This window comes from Hyla sarda, chromosome 6, assembly GCF_029499605.1.
Source record: "Hyla sarda isolate aHylSar1 chromosome 6, aHylSar1.hap1, whole genome shotgun sequence".
In the NCBI taxonomy this organism is placed as follows: domain Eukaryota; kingdom Metazoa; phylum Chordata; class Amphibia; order Anura; family Hylidae; genus Hyla; species Hyla sarda.
The window spans coordinates 120,381,632-120,401,038 of NC_079194.1; the positions used below are offsets into that span (position 1 = coordinate 120,381,632).

General features: G+C 44.2%; 1 protein-coding gene across 4 annotated transcripts in view; it reads right to left on the minus strand.

Annotated features, from left to right (window-relative positions):
* Window positions 1-1,253: 1,253 nt before the first annotated feature.
* ABTB1 (ankyrin repeat and BTB domain containing 1) overlaps window positions 1,254-19,407 on the minus strand; it is a 44,333-nt gene continuing 26,179 nt past the window's right edge. For all 4 annotated transcript variants that reach the window (XM_056524859.1, XM_056524855.1, XM_056524857.1 and 1 more), the window contains exons 9-12: window positions 14,546-14,644; window positions 13,997-14,164; window positions 4,416-4,616; window positions 1,254-1,789 (exon numbers count right to left, since the gene is read on the minus strand). In XM_056524859.1, the coding sequence (XP_056380834.1) occupies window positions 1,583-1,789; window positions 4,416-4,616; window positions 13,997-14,164; window positions 14,546-14,644 (675 nt within the window). In that variant the 3' untranslated portion in view covers window positions 1,254-1,582. The remainder of the gene's footprint in view (window positions 1,790-4,415; window positions 4,617-13,996; window positions 14,165-14,545; window positions 14,645-19,407) is intronic.

The window sequence follows — 19,407 nt, forward strand, 5'->3', positions numbered from 1 at the left end:
AAGCTTTACAAGTGCCATTTTATAGACAGAAAAGCATTCATTCCCCTATTTACAGATACTTGAATTGGTTACCTATAGTCAAATGGGTGCATGTGTGTTCACTGCTTTCATATTGTGAGACATGCAATGTAAAATTAAGAAGGTAGAAAAGACGACTGGTGACCCAGCAGAGACAGTCTAAGTAAGCATACTACATACTAATGTTTACTGGTACACCTAAAAATTGGAGCGCTCTTCTTTTTCTATACATACCGCATTTTTCGCCGTATAAGTATAAGACGCACTTTTTCTTCCCCACAACTGGGGGGGGGGGGGGGGGGGGAGTAGGTGCGTCTTATACAGCGAATACACACACCTATCGAGTCAGTCCCTGCGGCCATCAACGGCCGGGACCCGCGGCTAATACAGGACATCACCGATCGCAGTGATGCCCTGTATTAACCCTTCAAACACGGCGATCAAAGCTGACCGCCGCATCTGAAGGGAAAGTGACACTAACCCGGCTGCTCAGTCGGTGACGCCGGTGAAATCGCAGCGTCCCAAACAGCTTACAGGACACCGGGAGGGACCTTACCTGCCTCCTCGGTGTCTGCTCTGTTCCGGGATCCCCTGCATGGCCGGCGCTCTCCTTTGTCGTCATCACGTTGTCGCGCACGCCGTCCCGTCATCCAATAGGAGCGGCGTGCGTAGCGACGTGATGACGGCGACAGAGAGCGTGGATCCCGGGGAAGAAGACGTCCGGAGCGTCAGGGACACCCCTGGGACGCAATGACAGCGATGGAGCAACATCCAGGGCGGCGGTGACGGGTCCGGAGCGGCGGGGACACGTGAGTATTACCTCCTATCCAGTGGTCTTCAACCTGCGGACCTCTAGATGTTGCAAAACTACAACTCCCAGCATGCCCGGACAGCCAACGGCTGTCCGGGCATGCTGGGAGTTGTAGTTTTGCAACATCTGGAGGTCCGCAGGTTGAAGATCACTGTTAGGTGCAGAATCTTTTTTTTCTAGATTTTGCACCTTTAAAATTGGTTGCGTCTTATATGCCGGTGCGTCCTATAGGCCGAAAAATACTGTCCCTTTTCTGTATCACTTTCTAACAGTCTTCAAAATTCCTACTTGCAAGTCAGGCACATGACCAAAAAAGTATGTTTACTTCCAGCAGCTAAAATTATCATCTTTCCAATTCATAGACAGCAAGCAGCGATCTCAAAAACTGACAGAAAATGTTGATGCAGAAAGTAGTAGAAATTGGTAGAGCTCTACCTGTATTTGCATACATTAGATGTTTGTCACACAATGGTTTGTCTAGGCAGGTATCCCCACCAGCCTCAGATATGTAGTATACAGTTACATTACCAATTTGTGCCCTACATTAATCCAGGCTGTGTGTGTGTGTATGTATGGGATGGATCCCAGTGAGATCCTTCAGTCCACTGCAGCCGTCTCACCAGATTTAATGATTAGAAAGGAAAAGGCAACAAAAACATGAATACAGCAGAGGAGCAGAGCCTGAAAACACACAGTACACCATGACCTGTCAGCAGTCTAGATAAGAACAAAGTAAAAAAATTTTTCACATGCTCAGCATTCCAGCCCCAGACTGGCCAGCAGCTTCTCTAAAGCCTCCAGTCGTTGGTTCGCTTCTTCTATAGCACTATAGGTTTGTACGTTGCTAGTGATGTGGAAGCGTATATCATCTATCAGCGGAATAGAGTCTGTGTCCTGGCGCTCTTCTACAGCTGAAGCATCTTCTCGTACCGCCGAAGCAAACTCATCCGAATCCACCAGCTGAAAAAAAAAAAAAGTAATAAAAAAAAAAAAAGGACACATTAAAAGGGCCTTCAGCCTGCCTAGGGAAGCATACCTCCAAATACTTGGTGCATCTGTTTGTTGCCTGCACTATGGGCAGGCGTAGATTTATGCCATCATTTACAATAACATCTGTTATAATGAATCAGTTGTTTCCACAGGAAGCCACGTTTATTAAAAGGAGTAGTCCAGTGGTGACCCAGTGGTGAAAAACTTAACCCCTATCCTAAGGATAGGGGATAAGTTTGAGATCGCGGGGGGTCCGACCGCTGGGGGCCCCTGCGATCTCCTCTACGGAGCCCCGACAGCCCGCGGGAAGGGGGCGTGTCGACCTCCGCACGAAGCGGCGGCCGACATGCCCCCTCAATACAACTCTATGGCAGAGCCGAAGCGCTGCCTACGGCAATCTCCGGCTCTGCCATAGAGATGTATTGAGGGGGCGTGTCAGCCGCCGCTTCGTGCGGGGGTGGACACCCACTATCTGGCCGGAGAGCCTGGCACCCGTACAGAGAGATCGCAGGGGGCCCCAGCGGTCGGACCCCCCGCGATCTCAAACTTATCCCCTATCCTTAGGATAGGAGATAGTTTTTCACCACTGGACTACCCCTTTAATGCTACATACCTCTAACTATTTTCAACACTTTTTAAAAAGAGTACCTTTCAAATTTTTTTATATTTTATAGCTTATTATAAACTGATCCACTTTCTAATAGCATTGCTTTAAAGAAAATTAATCCTTTTATGTCTATTTTAATTTTGAAACTTTGGCCACTAGGGGTCTCCCTAGGAGTCCCTGGCCGCAAGCTTTTTCATTGATTTCGGACTCACGCCGGCCTGGCGTGCGAGTTCGAAATCGCAGACTCAGCGCAGCTCCCCGCCTGTCAGACAGGCGGGAGAAAGCGCTGTGCTCGTATCCCTGGAGGGCAGGACAGCTCAGTCCTCAGACGTTCCTCCTCTCTCTATGGCACATGTAAAAGCCAAACAGAGAGGAGGAGACTCAGAAGCTGCCATCCCTGCAGTGAGCTGAGCCTGAATGCGCGCTCCATGAGCGCTGCATACCGGAAGAAGGGCGGAAGCCGGCCCTGGCAGGCATCAGATGACGTCACGCCTTCCTCCCTTCGCACACAGCTCCAAACTGAGCTACCGAAGACAGAAGAAAAAGGGTATTTACAGGGGGTTTTCAATTAAAAAAAAAGGACAGGGATAGAAAGTTAGTCAGAGACAGATGGGGAGGGGGATTAGGGAAAGTGTAGTTGATGATAGGCACTGAGGGCAGTGCAAGATGACATGAAGTAACAAATATTTGCACAGATGTGACGTGCAATAAAAGTTGCATAAAAGTCTTTTTTAGGCTGAAAAACTTTTTTAAATGGGCCAATACATGACAAACCCACACACACGTTCGTTCAATAACAGCAAGCAAACATTGATCTAGAATGTGTGCATAAAGTAGTCTTCGTTACTTCCAGACATAGAAAACACATTGAGATTGGTCATTGGTGATGTGACATCAGTGGGGTCCTACTCCAGCCACTGATTGGCTGAGGGGGAATGTGATATGTCCTCATGATGTCACATTCTCAGTTTATTACAGTGTACCAATTTAGACTACAGATTGTTAAAAAAAAAAAAAAGTGAAGTAACCCTTTTAAAGTGAAGTTTTTCCTTATTCTTTTCATAGGGGATAAGTGTCTGGACATGGGGGTCTGACTGCTGGGACCCCTCAGCGATCTCCTGTACGAGGCCCAGCTTTCGCCTCAAGAATGCAGGGTCCGCCTCTTCTAGTTAGTGTGCTTCAGCCCCCCCCACTCGGAGACACGCCCTTACTGAACAGAAATGATGTCCTGCTCAGCCAATCACCAGCAAAGGCGGGACCCATCTTGGCCGGTAATGGTCTGTGCTAGCCGTCCGAATGTGGGGGCCAGAGCACGCTAGCGAGCAGGGGAGGACCTTGCATTCCTGTGGTGAGAGCCAGGCCTTGTACAGGAGATTGCTGGGGTGGTCCCAGTAGTCTGACCTCCGTGATCAGACACTTATCCCCTAGCCTTTGCATAGGGGTTAAGTTTTTATAAAATGAAGTACACCTATGAGTTTAAAAGGGGTACTCTGGTGGAAAACATTTTTTTTTTTAATCAACTGGTGCCAGAAAGTTAAACAGATTTGTAAATCACTTCTATCAAAAAAATCTTTATCCTTCCATTACTTATTTGCTGCTATATACTACAGCGAAAGTTATTTTCTTTTTTTCTGTTCACGGTGCTCTTTGACACTTCTGTTCATATCAGGAACTGTCCAGAACAGGAGTAAATCCCCATAGCAAACATATGCTGCTCTGGTCAGTTTCTGACACAGACAAGAGGTGTCAGCAGAGAGCACTGTGGACAGAAAAGAAAAATCCAAAAGCAAAAGAACTTTCTCTGTAATATACAGCTGCTAATAAGTACTGGAAGGATAAAGATTTTTTTTAATAGAAGTCCTTTACAAATCTGTTTAACTTTCTGGCACCAGTTGATAAAAAAAAAAGAGAACCTCTTTAAAGTAGAGAGAAGCCGAGTCATGGTTCACACTGCCATTATGATCCTTAAGTGTCTTTCAGGTTCTGTACCTTCTCAATAATTCTGGCCATATACTCCGTGGACTGATCCTCTAGCCGTGTCAGCTGAAAAAGCTTTGCAGTCTTCCAAATTGCGATCACATTGTCCTCATCCATAATCTGCGCCAAGATCTTGCCACAAAGTCGCTTCAGCCCCGGGAGCAGATACATGTCTGCTACACAAAGCACCTCGTAAGCATTCTCTGGGGACAGCTGGAAGAGTCCAAGAAAAGACAGAAGGGTCAGAACAAAAGGTCAGTGCAGCAAGGAAATACAAAAAATACAAGATGAGTTTGTTATGAGAAAAGTTGGAAACAAAGTCACTAATGGCTCCTGGAAACGGGGGGGGGGGGGGGGGTTAGCAATCTTATCTTAAGAAGTTGGGACTTCTTACAATATGGCATTTTGTGACCAAGATAGATGCTGTTTCATGCATTAAATCGATCCTTAGACACATATGACAAAAGTGTGTCCTTTGGCCTCAGTTTGTATTGTATGTTTTGGGTTTTGTTGCAATATATATTTATACACATACATAAACAGTAACTCCTATAAGAGATTCCACCCCTTACATTCTTGTAAATATTATATTTTCTCATGTGACAACACTGAAGAAATGACCGTCTGCTACAATGTAAAGTAGTGAGTGCACAGCCTGTATAAAAGTGTATGATGTTGTGTCCCCGCATAATAAAAACACAGCTATTAAAGAGTTACTCTGCCCCTGGCATCTTATCGCCTATCCAAAGGATAAGGGATAAGATGTCAGATCGCCGCGGTCCCGCTGCTGGGGACCCCGGGGATCGCCGCTGCGGCACCCCGCCATCATTACTGCACAGAGCGTATGAGTGCGTAATGACGGGCGATACAGGGGCCGGAGCAGCGTGACGTCATGGCTCCGCCCCGCATGACATCACGGCCCGTCCCCTTAATGCAAGTCTATGGCAGGGGGGCGTGATGACCGCCACACCCCCTTCCCATAGACTTGTATTGACGGGGCGGGCTGTGACGTCATGAGGGGCGGAGCCGTGACGTAACGATGCTCCGGCCCCTGTATTGCCCGTCATTACGTGCAGAGCGATCTCGCTCTGCGCAGTAATGATAGCGGGGTGCTGCAGCAGCGATCCCCGGGGTCCCCAGCAGCGGGACCCCGGTGATCTGACATCTTATCCCCTATCCTTAGGATAGGGGATAAGATGTCTAGGGGCGGAATACCCCTTTAATGTCTAAACCTTGGAAACAAAAGTGAGTACACCCCTAAGTGGTAATGTCCATATTGTGCCCAAAGTGTCAATATTTTGTGTGGCCACCATTATTTCCCCAACACTGCCAGATACAAAAACTTTTCATACGTTGTACATCTTGGCAAAACATTAACTGGAGAATGTGACAGTGGGGGGAGGAATGTGACGGGAAGATTGTGACAAGGGGGAGGAACGTGAAAGGGGTGGGGGGAAATGTGACAAGATGTGACCATGAGGGGAGAATGTGAGAGGGGGAGATAGAAATTAAATGGGGAGTGGTGAAATGGGCGGTGTGCATAAAATGTGTGGATAGTTGTAAAAAGGGAGGAGATTGGATATGAAATGGCAGGATTTCCCCATCAATTTATTATATCGCATCACATATCGATATCGCAATATTTAGGCCCATAATCTTAATCGCACATTGTCCCCATATATCAGCCCTAGTACATACTCAGAGTATTTCACACTGTGCGGAATCTGCTGAAAATTAAGAAATCTGCTGCATATTCTTCTATGAGCAACAAGGATAGAGGGAAGACATTACTGGATTTCTCCATCGTGCTCGCAACCATCACACCAGTCCATACAAAAGATTGCAAATCACAGCACCGAGACAAGGACTGCTGTTTATTTATCTCCCCATAGTTCTTCTATGAGGAGACACACTGAGCTACCTGGCAGCAGCAATTTGTGTGCAATGGGGTTTGAGGCAGGCCTGCGAGTCACAGACACGCGTTTGTGCTGGGCCCACCTTCATCCCTACTGCACACACAGGGATAATGTGTGTCTGCTATGTGTGTCTGCTCATAGGAAAATACGCAGCATATTTCCCGCTGTGTAAAGAATTTCGCGGAGCATGAAATACACTGCGTATACGCTGTGTGACCCTACCCTAAAGGGGTACTCTGGGAAATAAAACCTATCCCCTGGATTGGTGACAAGTGGAGCCCAGTGCAAAAGATTGCAGGGCGCCCCAGTGTTCGACCCACTATGATCAGAAACTTATCTGTAGATAGCTTTTATTTCCCCAAAGAACCCCTTTAATTCCATTTTTCAGCAGTGATATTGATTACCCAAGATAAGTATACTGTATATCCCAGAAGAAAGACATTTAAGCAGCCAGCCTAACTGACTGCTGCCCCCTGGTGGTACAACATGAGAGAGTTCAAACATGGAGGTTTTTAGGGCACCCAAGTGTATATATTTTTACTACACACAGGGGTGTGGAGATTTAAAAAATAAAAAAAACACTTGTCCAAGGGACTAAAACGGAACACAATCTACTTGTCTCATGAAAATCCACTTGTCCTGGTAGACAAAATAATTTCAATCAACATAGTACGTAAATAAGGTCTTTATTAGTTTCTTCACTTTCATTTTCTCCTCCTGGCCCTATAATAGCCATAGCTCCTAATTTTCCATCTACAGACCCATATGAGGGCTTGTTTTTTGTGGGAACAATTATACTTTGTAATGACCCCTTTCAATTTTCCATAACCTATGCTCTGAAACAAAAAGAAAAAAAATATGTTAACGCCATTGACTGTGCGGGACAATCCCAAATACCAATACCAAATATGTCTACATATTTTTTATATGGAAAATGGGAAAAGGGGAGGGATATGAACTTTTAATATGGATAGGTGTTTTTTTGTTTGTTTTGAAAACTTTTATTAAACTTTTTTTTTAAATTTTTAATACACTTTATTAGGAGGAATCATTGGGGGGGGGGGGGGGGGGCGATCCACACCACTAGACCACAAGGGATAGTCATAAGATCCCTTTAGACGCCGCTGTCAACTTTGACAGCATCGATTTAAAGGGTTAATAGTCGGCCGTCACAACCTCGGCATGCCGTGCTATTAGCGCCGGCCACCGGGTATGGAGCGGCTCGAGTCAGGAGCCCGCTCCATACACCCTGAGCGCCGACATTATAAAAATAAAGAGGGAAGTCAGTCCGGCCCTGCTTGCTCAATACAGGACTAAATGTATTAAAAACTCACCTGCCCGGCACCCGGAACTACATGTCCCAGGCTTAGGGCGATAGGGTTTCCACATCCCTGTACACGTGTGTGCTTTAAAAGAGTTACTGTCATTAAAAAACAACTTTTTGGACCTGCTGCGACTGAATTATTAGCCAGGGGAGCGGGTGGCATTGCACTCCACTCTTCCGGCAAGCCGAGAGCTTCATACAGACTTCTATGCAGAGAAATGGATGGATCACTCAGCTGGTCGGGAAGCAGAGCACAATGCCGCCAATTTCCCTGGCTATTAATTCACAATCACAAAGGCTTTCAGGAGTCTGATCAACATGTCAAAAGTGTTTTTTCATGACAGTAACACTTTAAATGCAAAAGTAAGAAACATACGATGATACAATCACGTGGATGCCAAAACCCGGAATAACATGGAAGACAAGCCTCTAAAGTATAATCTGTAACTTTATCTACAACACATTTATCTATATTAGATAACCATGGGGATATGGGGATTTTCTGCCAATCTTCTTTGCAGATCAATCTCTGTCAGGCTGGATGGGGACCATTAGTGGACAAACGTTTTCAGGCCTCTCCAGAGATGTTTGATTGTCAGGGCTCAAGGAGTTGTTCCTAAGCCACTGAAGTGTTGCTTTGGCTATGTGCTTAGGGTCACTGCCTTGTTGAAAGGAGAACCTTCAGCTTAGTCTAAGGTCCAAGCCACCTAATAATTTGTTTGCTATTGAAAAAGAGGACAAGGATCCCGAAAACACGTCTAGCAGTACCGTTAAGCCACAACTGCCCACTCCAGAGCAAATCTTTATCATATACACTGTTCAAAAAAATATAGGGAACACTTAAACAACACAATGTAACTCCAAGTCAATCACACTTCTGTGAAATCACATTGTCCACTCAGGAAGCAACACTGAGCAAGACAACCCCAATAAAGGAGTGGTTCTGCAGGTGGTGACCACAGACCACTTCTCTGTTCCTATGCTTCCTTGCTGATGTTTTGATCACTTTTGAATGCTGGCGGTGCTTTCACTCTAGTGGTAGCATGAGACGGAGTCTACAACCCACACCGATGGCTCAGGTAGTGCAGCTCATCCAGGATGGCACATCAATGCGAGCTGTGGCAAGAAGGTTTTCTGTGTCTGTCAGCGTAGTGTCCAGAGCATGGAGGCGTTACCAGGAGACAGACCAGTACATCAGGAGATGTGGAGGAGGCCGTGTGAGGGCAACAACCCAGCAGCAGGACCACTACCTCTGCCTTTGTGCAAGGAGGAGCAGGAGTAGCACTGCCAGAGCCCTGAAAAATCACCTCCAGCAGGCCACAAATGTGCATGTGTCCACTCAAACGGTCAGAAACAGACTCCATGAGGGTGGTATGAGGGCCCGACATCCACAAGTGGGGGTTGTGCTTACAGCCCAACACCGTGCAGGACGTTTGGCATTTGCCAGAGAACACCAAGATTAGCAAACTTTCCACTGGTGCCCTGTGCTCTTCACAGATGAAAGCAGGTTCATACTGGGCACATGTGACAGAGTCTGTAGACACCGTGGAGAATGTTCTGCTGCCTGCAACATCCTCCAGCATGACCGGTTTGGTGGTGGGTCTGTAATGGTGTTGGTTGGCATTTCTTTGGGGGGGGGGAATAGCACAGACCTCCATGTGCTTGCCAGAGGTAGCCTGACTGCCATTAGGTACAGAGATGAGATCCTCAGACCATATGCTGGTGCAGTTGGCCCTGGGTTCCTCCTAATGCAAGACAATGCTAGATCTCATGTGGCTGGAGTGTGTCAGAAGTTCCTGCAAGAAGAAGGCATTGATGCTATGGACTGGCCCGCCCGTTCCCCAGACCTGAATCCGACTGAGCACATCTGGGACATCTTGTCTCACTACATCCACCAATGCCACCTTGCACCACAGAGTGTCCGCCACCTCATCAGGAGCATGCCCAGGCATTGTAGGGAGATCATACAGGCACGTGAAGGCCACACACACTACCGAGCCTCATTTTGACTTGTTTTAAGGACATTACATCAAAGTTGGATCAGCCTGTAATGAGGTTTTCCACTTTAATTTATCAACCTCAAAGGGTTGATAAATTAGATTTCCATTGATAATTTTTGTGTGATTAGTTCATTCATTCAGATCTAGGATGTTTTATCTTAGTGTTCCCTTTATTTTTATGTAAAAGGAAAGCAAAAGGCGCTCCATGTGCGGGATCAGCAAGTCAGGCCCATAGGGAAAGAGAAACGATCTATCCCACGCCGCTTACCAGAGTTGGTTGTGTGCACACACACAACAATGGGAAGCGCCTGTAGATGCTTGTGTCCTCATCCACAGCCCTCCTAAAAGGCAGTAGATAAGCAATTTGACCATGTAGTAGGAGATGTCGGCGCTGGATGAAGGAACCAGGAGGAGTGCAGCATAAAATCAAGTTGGGTTTATTAGATGCAACGCGTTTCGCTGCGCATGCGCAGCTACATCAGGCCTGATGTAGCTGCACATGCGCAGCGAAACGCGTTGCATCTAATAAACCCAACTTTATTTTATGCTGCACTCCTCCTGGTTCCTTCATCCAGCGCCGACATCTCCTACTACACGGTCAAATTGCTTATCTACTTTATTTTTATGAGCAGTGTACATCCGCCCGATCTTCAAGCCAATCACAGACAGTCTTCTCAAAATCAGAAGGAGCACGACATGGACTCCGGCATCCCGGGAACCAGCTTCCTCTGCTACTCCACTCTCTTGTATGTCAAGCTTGCTGGCTCGACAATAAAACAGTCATCTCTGCACAATCGCAAGCATCAGCACATCCAGACGGGTGAGTGGTGCATAGCACCTACACCTTTTTTTTTTTTTTTAAATAGGAATTTAGCCCATACGGCTTACCATTGGATTTCAACTAACGATAATTAGGACAATACGAGCACACTTAATGAAATTACTTATTTACTTATTACATATGTCAGTGTTTCCCAACCTTTTTCAGCTCAGGGAACCCCTCGAAAAAAAAAATTGCGGGGAACCCCTACCAAAGTTGATGAGCAAAAAAAAAAAAAAAAAGGGAAAACAGTCGCAATGTATAATATCAATTTGTCTGTAGTGTAGATTACAGTGCTGCTTTATACAGCTACTCACATTTGACGTCTTCATCTGGTCCGCGCCATTGTGACGATTTCTATCAGTCACCATTAAACCTGAAAAACAAACCTATTACCGAGGGGTGTACATGGGTGTAGTAGAGTGTACATGGTTGACAGGGGGTGAAAGAGGGGTGGACAGGAATGGCAAGGTGGTAACAGAGGGCTGAATAGTGGGGGGTTGGACATTGGTGACTAGGGGGTGGTGAACATGGGTGACAGGGGCGGTCAAAATGGACATGGATGACAGGAAAGTGGACAAGGGTGAAAGGGAGTGAAAGGGGGTAACAAAGGGGGGTGGACAGGAGTGACAGAGGGGAGAGGGTGTACCACCTTAATTAAGCGGAGCTGAGCCATCCTTCTGCGGGGGGAGGGGGGGCAGGAAGAATCGATGGGCTGGGTAGAATCACGCGGGCTGGGAAAAGTCCTCCGGGGGGCCGGGAACAATCCGTGCACTACCCCCATTGCATTCATCCCCTTCCTGGCCTGCTATTCGCACACAGACTTCCCTTACACACACCCCCCCCCCCCCCCGATTCACAAGCGCAAAGGCCGGGTGGGAGATTTAAAAAATAAATAAATAAATAAAATTGCCTACTGGAGCCCGCGGAACCCCAAGGTTGGGAATCACTGACATATATGTCACATAGGAGCAGAACAATTCTGCAGGTCTAAACAGGAATCTGTTATATCGATTCATTATATGCGTCAAATAACGCAAAGTGGACACTGTATTTGGCTATTGTATGAATTGTATATAAACATTTTTAGATACTATAATCTTAAGACACCATTTTTTATTGTTATATGTACAGGACATTTACAAGGGCCCTGTAGTCTGTACATGTATCCTAGATATGATTTATTAAATTAAATTGATAGAAATTCAAGTTTAAATCTAGTAGTCACCTATTTGTTCCTACTACTTTCTATCTATACATACTCTACCTTTTTTCTAGGTGAAGAATTTTCACCTTTCTAGGCAATAAAATTTAGTTATAACTCATTCCACCCTGTATACCTAGTAGGACTGTTTTTTGTTTGTTATTGTATTTAAGGGTCCAGATCAGCTTTTCATTCTCCACTGAGCTCTAACTTAAAGGGGTATTCCAGGCAAAACCTTATTTTTATATATATCAACTGGCTCCGGAAAGTTTAACAGATTTGTAAATTACTTCTATTAAAAAATCTTAATTCTTCCAATAGTTATTAGCTTCTGAAGTTTTCTGTCTAACTGCTCAATAATGAGGTCACGTCCCGGGAGCTGTGCATGATGGGAGAATATCCCCATAGGAACTGCACAGCTCCCGGGACGTGAGTCATCAGAGAGCAGTTAGACAGAAAACAACAACTCAACTTCAGAAGCTAATAACTATTGGAAGGATTAAGATTTTTTTAATAGAAGTAATTTACAAATCTGTTTAAAGTGTAGGAGGAGTAGAGGAGCAACGCCGGCCTGCCGTGCACAATATTACTGCCGGCTAATATAAGACCTCAGATGAGACTTGCCCATCCAGAGGATCAGCGCAGCAATGAGTGCTCGCGCTGCCGCCGGACAGGGTAACGGGGGCGGGCAGGGCCGCGCGCAAGGCCAGTGTTGCTGGCCAATGCGCGCAGCCCCAGCTATCAGCGTGCTCGCTCTATCCTGTTTGATTGACAGGCGGGAGCGAGCACCGCAGTGCCTGAATTTCGACTCATTGCCAGGCTGAAATGAGTCGAAATTCAGTGGTGACGTCACTGCTGAATGCATTCGGCCACTTGTTTAAAATCACTTTTAATTAAAGTATATTAGAGATATGTTGTAGTACTTAAGTACAACATATCAATTTTTGTACTTCATGACAGTGCCCATTTAACTTTCCGGAGCCAGTTGATATATAAAAAAGTTTTGGCCTGGAATACCCCTTTAACCCTGATCAGTCTCCCTGCCCAGCTGCGAAAGAAAAAAAAAAAACGAGCATGATGCTGCCACCACCAAGCTTCCCTGTAGGGATGGTATTGGCAAGGTGATGAGCAGCGCCTCTGGACATGACACTTAGAATTAAGGCCAAAAACTTAAAGGGGTATTCCAGGAAAAAGTTATTATAAGGAAAGTTAAACAGATTTGTAAATGACTTCTATTAAAAAATCTTAATCCTTCCAATAATTATCAGTTGCTGAAGTTGAGTTGTTCTTTTCTGTCTAGAAACAGTGCTCCCTGCTGACATCTCTGCTTGTCTCGGGAACTGCACAGAGTAAAAGAGGTTTGCTATGGGGATTTGCTTCTACTCTGGACAGTTCCCGAGACAGGTGTCATCAGAGAGCACTTCGACAGAAAAGAACAACTCAACTTCAGAAGCTCATAAGTACTGAAAGGATTAAGATTTTAATTTTTTTATTTTTTTTAGACGTAAGTAAATAGAAGTAATTTACAAATCTGTATAGCTTTCTGGAGCCAGTTGATATATATAAAAAAAAAAAAAAAGTTTTTTTTCCTGGATAACCCTCCCAGTCTGAGAGCCCTTTGTATTCCTTTTGTGTATATGTGTTATTGCCATGAAACCCAGATTGTGGAGGGCTGCAGCTCAGCCAGAGTGACCTTTGGGTTCTTTGTTACCTCTCTTACCAAGGTCCTTCTCACCTGATTACTTAGTATGGTCAGTCCAGCTCTAGGAAGAGTCCTGGTTGTTCCAAATTTCTTCCATTAAAAAAATGATTGAGGCCACTGTGCTCTTGGGAACTATTAATGCAGCAGAAATCGTTTTGTACTATACTCTGAATGTGTGCTGCCACATAATCCTGTCTATGAGCTCTACAGGCAGTTCCTTCCACCTCATGGCTTGGTTTTTGCTCTGATATGCATTGTCAGCTGTGAGACCTTATTTAGACTGGGCTGTACCAAATCATGTCCAATCATCTGAATTTACCACAGGTGACTCCAGTCAAGGTGTAGAAACATCTCAGAGATGATCAAGAGAAATGGGAGGAGCCAGAGCTAAATTTCAAGGTCTATAGCAAATTTATGTCCATGCTAAATTAAAGTTGTTGTTTCTTCTTAGAAATTAGCAAACAATAATGCTTCTATTCTATTTTCATATTCTCAGTATGGGGAGTTGAGTGCAGAACAATGAGGGATTTTTTTTTTATTTTCACACAAGGCCGAAACATAACAAAATGTGAAGAAAGTGAAACAGTTTAAAGACTTTCCGAATGCATTGCAGCACGGAGATCTCACCTCGGTGTCATCACTGTATATGTAGTAGAGGACCTGGGTAAACGTCTCCTCGCTGATGTTATGCAGTGTGATGACTGGGATGCTGGGCTGTGTCTGCAGCTCCTGACTCTCACAGAAGTGATCCTGTAGCAGAGCTTTAAAGTAGTCACTTCGGCCACAGAAGAACGACTGGAATAGGAGGGGAAAAAAGGGTTAATTGCTGGGGATCAAATAGCTGTAATATACTCCACCTTTAATAATGGCTACAGAATAGGGACCTTACCATGGTAGTAATGGCTTGGGTCTGCTGGTCCCTACTGGAAATGTAGTTTGGCCAATTGAGAGTTAAAAGGGGGGACGGGGGACGCGGAGTACTACATTGATCATCATACTGATGTCTAACCTATGGCTCTCTGGTTGGGTTTACTACAACTCCTAAAACTAGACATAGTTTTCCCACAGCTTAGATACTACTGAATGATTTGCCTAAAGGTTATTACTGTATATTACAGAGGCCTGAATATAAGGAAGGACAAAAAGTAATACCTGAAAGACGCAAAGAGTAGTTACCTTGTGACAGAGAAATCTATAGCCTGTTATCTGGAAACAGACATCAGGGTAACTGGAAAAGTTGCCAGTGCTGTTAAAAGGCAGTTCCCAGAGTCCAACCTGTAAGAAACAGAGCAGTACAGGGGTCATATAAACCATCATATAAAACAAAATTCATGTGTCCAGCTGACAGAACTGAACAGCTTATTAGGACATGTTCACACTGAGGAATGTGAACGAAATCTCTGCTCACAGAATTGCTTCGGCGGTAGGACCACGCTGCTCTGTGCCGTCACCATTGACCGCAATGCAGTGCTCATGGACTTCTGTGCAAAGAATGAACATGTTCTTTCTTTGTGTGGATCAATTTCAGAAGTGGAATTGCCCACCGCTGAAATTCCTCAATGCAAACGGGTCCGCGGAAGACCCATTCACACCAATGTTAGGGGTTCACACTGCGGAATTCTGTCGTGCAATTCCGGCCCTCAGAATGGTGCGCAAATTCCTCAGTGTGAACATACCCTTACAGTGGACAGCTCCAATTACAATGGGCTATGCACCTGTGCCAGCTGGAAAAGAGGTTGGATATGTTGCAACATACTTAAAGGGGTACTCCGGTGGAAAACTTTTTTTTTCTTTTTTTTTTTAAATCAACTGGTGCCAGAAAGTTAAACAGATTTGTAAATTACTTCTGTTAAAAAAAAATCATTACCTTTCCAGTACTTATTAGCTGCCATATACTACAGCGAAAGTTCTTTTCTTTTTGGATTTATTTTTTATTTCTGTCCAGTGCTCTCTGCTGACACCTTTGTTCATTTCAGGAACTGTCCAAAGCAGAAGCAATTCCCACAGCAAACCTATTCTGCTCAGGACAGTTCCTGAAACTGACAGAGGTGTCAGCAGGGAGCACTGTGGACAGAAAAAAAAAAAAAAAAAAAAAAAAAAGAACTTTCTCTGTAGTAGAAAGCTGCTAATAACTACTGGAAGGATAAAGATATTTAAATAGAAGTAATTTACAAATCTGAGAAACAATATGGTATGTGAAGCTCACAGAAAAAAAATGCGAGGTTAACCGAAAAACTCTCACACCCAAATGAGAATTAAGAAAGAAAATATAAAAAATAGGAGACTCCGTCCTCAACGATATCACTCAAAAAAGTTTATGATGGATGGTTCAGATGAAAAACATTAACTTTCCAGACCAATTAAGGTTATAATATTTAATGTAAGAAATAGCAAAACGATCCTAAAATCACAGCCGTAGGGCCCTACGGCTGTGTGGGATTAAAATTATTTATAATAATAATAATAACAACATTAATTTCTATCACAAATGGTAGATATAACCCGGGGAGTAAGAATATTGCTCACATCTAGTGGATCAAATAGATTATTGATATGTAATGTTATATGATCTATTCCTGCAGAGAAGATATAACGGCAATAAAGTGCAACAGCAATATAGGATTGATATATCCCTGCAAGGAATTGTATCCCTGAAAAAAAAGGAGTAACAATTGAATACAGCAACAGTGTCCCTGCGGAAAAAGATGTAGCAACAGTATGTCAATATAGCAACAGTAACGTGCTGGTTTGGGATGAAAAAAAGAGCCTATAGATGATCCTGTAAATGGTTAGCAAATAATAAACCAGTCTTATGTAGCAGCATTGTATAGTAGAATAAATCCTGCAAAGGAAATCCTGAAAATCAATACTGAGTACTTGAAAGTTCTGTGCAGAGTGAGGATCACACACCCCACATAGAGGCTATGAGCCCGGCCGGTATGACCCGCTGTGCCAAAGTTAGAAGAACGACACAGGCACCGAAGTGCCACTCACCCACTCCGCGTTGGTCCCAATATCTGGGCTGTCCTGCTCTAGCTAAGAACGGCGGCAGCACCGGCAAGTGCAGCCACCACCGCGAGCTCTTGGCGTGTGACGTAACGGGTGGAAGGTCACGTGTCGGGCAGTCAGCTGTTCAGATGAAAGCGGGCCGGCTCCGTGATTTTGCGGAATTGGTAAAGCCTCTGTAGCTCAAGTGGGTGGTGAATTATCCTTCGCAGAGAAGGTATCTTTAGTCCGGCAGCTGCTAGTATATCCTATGGTGGATCCAGTAATCCGGTGTTTCCAACTGTCCGGCAGAACTGGTAGTCCGGCATCTCAGGCGGCACAGCATAAAGGCAAAAAAAATTCCCATGTGGAGGGAGTAAATAGTCTCTCCAAGGCTTAAGAGGATTTAAACCAGGATGATTGGTCCAAAAAGATAAAAAATTAAATAACATACAATTGTATAAACACCAAATGCGTTTCGGGGTGTAACTGGAGCATAGGCCGCTCCAACCCCTTCCTCAGTGCACAGAGTTGATATGTCCCCTCCATGCATCTCTATGTGAACGCAGGAGATACACGAGTACATCGCTTGTGTATCCTGATGGCCAGACCCCCCCCCCCCCCCCATGATCAGACACTTCTCCCCTTTTCTGTGGATAGGGAATAAGTTGTCAAATGCTGGAGTACCCCTTTTAAGCCATGAGATCTCTAAAAATATCTTATAAGAGATTTTTTATATATATATATATATATATATATATATATATATATATATATATATATATATATATATATATATATATATAGTTGTTTATGCCCTAATCCAGCACGTTTCATGGCTTTTCAGCATAATGAGACGACTATTAAGTCAATCGTGAGCGGAAGAAAAGCTGCATCATGACAAACAACACAATGTACATTATGTATGTGAAGGCCTAATGACTAGAAAATAGAAGCAAGGAAAGAACAACAATGTAATTATATACTACGCCTTTAACTATCACGAGGGCGCTGCTGGGGCGAGACATTCAGGAAACACGTGTCAGGATTATGCTCTGCTTAATCCATAAGAAAAAGACCTATGGATGGAGGGTCACGACACACAGGGGGAGATTTATCAAAACCCGCACAGAGGTTTGACCAGTTAACAATAACAACCAACAGGGGTGTGGAAATTAAAAATAAAAAACACACTTGTCCAAGGGACTAAAACGGAGCAGAATCTACTTGTCCCTCATGAAAATCCACTTGTCCTGGTACAAAATAATTTTAACCCAAATAGTATGTAAATAAGGTCTTTTAGCAATAAAGACTTGATAGGCAGACCAGTATGTCACCCCATTAGGTGGATAGTGGAGGCGGAGAAGGAAAATATGACCCTTACAGAGGTGCTGCTAGTTCCAGGGTAATGTAGAAGCCAACCAGAGGTATTGGTAAAACACCGGAGTGGTTTATTAGAGCATAAGAAGACAATGAAGTACACAGATGACGCGTTTCGGGGGAGCAACCCCCTTCCTCAGATCAGTGTACATGATACAGGTACAGATAGAGTTTAAATACACTAACAAATGGCGGCAAAAAGCAAAAAGGAGGCGGGGCCAAACAATAACATCACATCAGATACATAGAAACAATGTATAAAATAATAAAAGTATAATAATAAACATATTCATATAGGGTACATGGTATATGTGAGCTCAGAACTACTGCAAAATGTGAAAGGTGAAGTTAATGTATTAAAGAAAAAAACGGCGATGGTACTGTTGACATCCGGTCTCCAGATGTCAACATCCTGCCGCTGCACAGCGGAGAATACTGACAACAAAGGAGCCGGCGTGAAGGACGCGTTGCCAAGGGGCGGAGGCATATGGTAGTGGCTAACCAATAGGACCCCGAGGATGGTAGCACCGACGTGCCGAGCGCTGAATGTACACAGGGTAAGTGAGCGATCGTGCCCCGGTACTATCAGTGTAAGTGTGGAGAAGGATGCCGGCATCTATGTCAGGTCAGCGCTAAGTGCACATAGTGTGAACCTGCATCCCTGCGCAAATAGGGTCGGTGCAGTGGGAAAATAATGATAGTGTGGACAGCCCTGACAACAGGTATCAGTATAGAGTAGGGAGAAGCATTATTACTGTAGTGATATGGTGGGGATGTAATATAATAATATTATAATAATACAATATAGCGAAATCCAGGGAAAAAAGAGAGAATAAGATGGAATAAAAATAAAAATTGAAATAAAATTAAATTAAAATGAAACTAAAAAGGAAATTAAATTAAAAATAGGGGCCAGTGGGGAAATTAACCCAATAAATCACTGGACCCCTAGATGTAAAGGGCAGAGTATGAATGTATATAACAAGTGTGCTGGATGTAGGAACCATGAAAATATATTGGAATGAATAGAAATATAAAAATATATAAATATAATTGAAAAAAATATAAAAATTATTCATCAAAAGGGGGATATAAACTGGGGATATACATATATATACACATCCCCAGTTGCATGTGGTGAAATGCTAATAGATATACATGTATAACCATGAGAGGCACATGGGAAATATGGCCATCCATCAGTAGCATATGGGGGGGGGGAAGGGGGGGGGCAAGGTGGATGCATGGCCATATGTAGTAAAAATAGAACATAAATAGAACAATATATATATACATACATACTAACCTATACATGCACATATAAAAAAAATATGTAAAAAGAAAAAAATATAAAAATTATTCCTGCCTGTTCACTGTGTTTGTTTTTATCTGTTATTCCTGTCTAGTGGTAACGCACAAGGCGCCTGTGTCGGTCTCTCCGTTTTTCTCTCCCACGCTCAGGTATATTCTCCAGGCCACTCGCAGCAGTGTGCCAGTAAGGACCAAGGCGACGGTGCTATACCACCACTTCACCAGCATCAAAACATGGATTTGAAGACTTCTAGATTGCATAAAAGAGCGGATCTGTTTAATACCCTGGTCTCCAATGGGAAATCATGTCCGGATCCACGCACCAACATGGATTTAAGAGAAGGTACCATCTCTCCTACTGA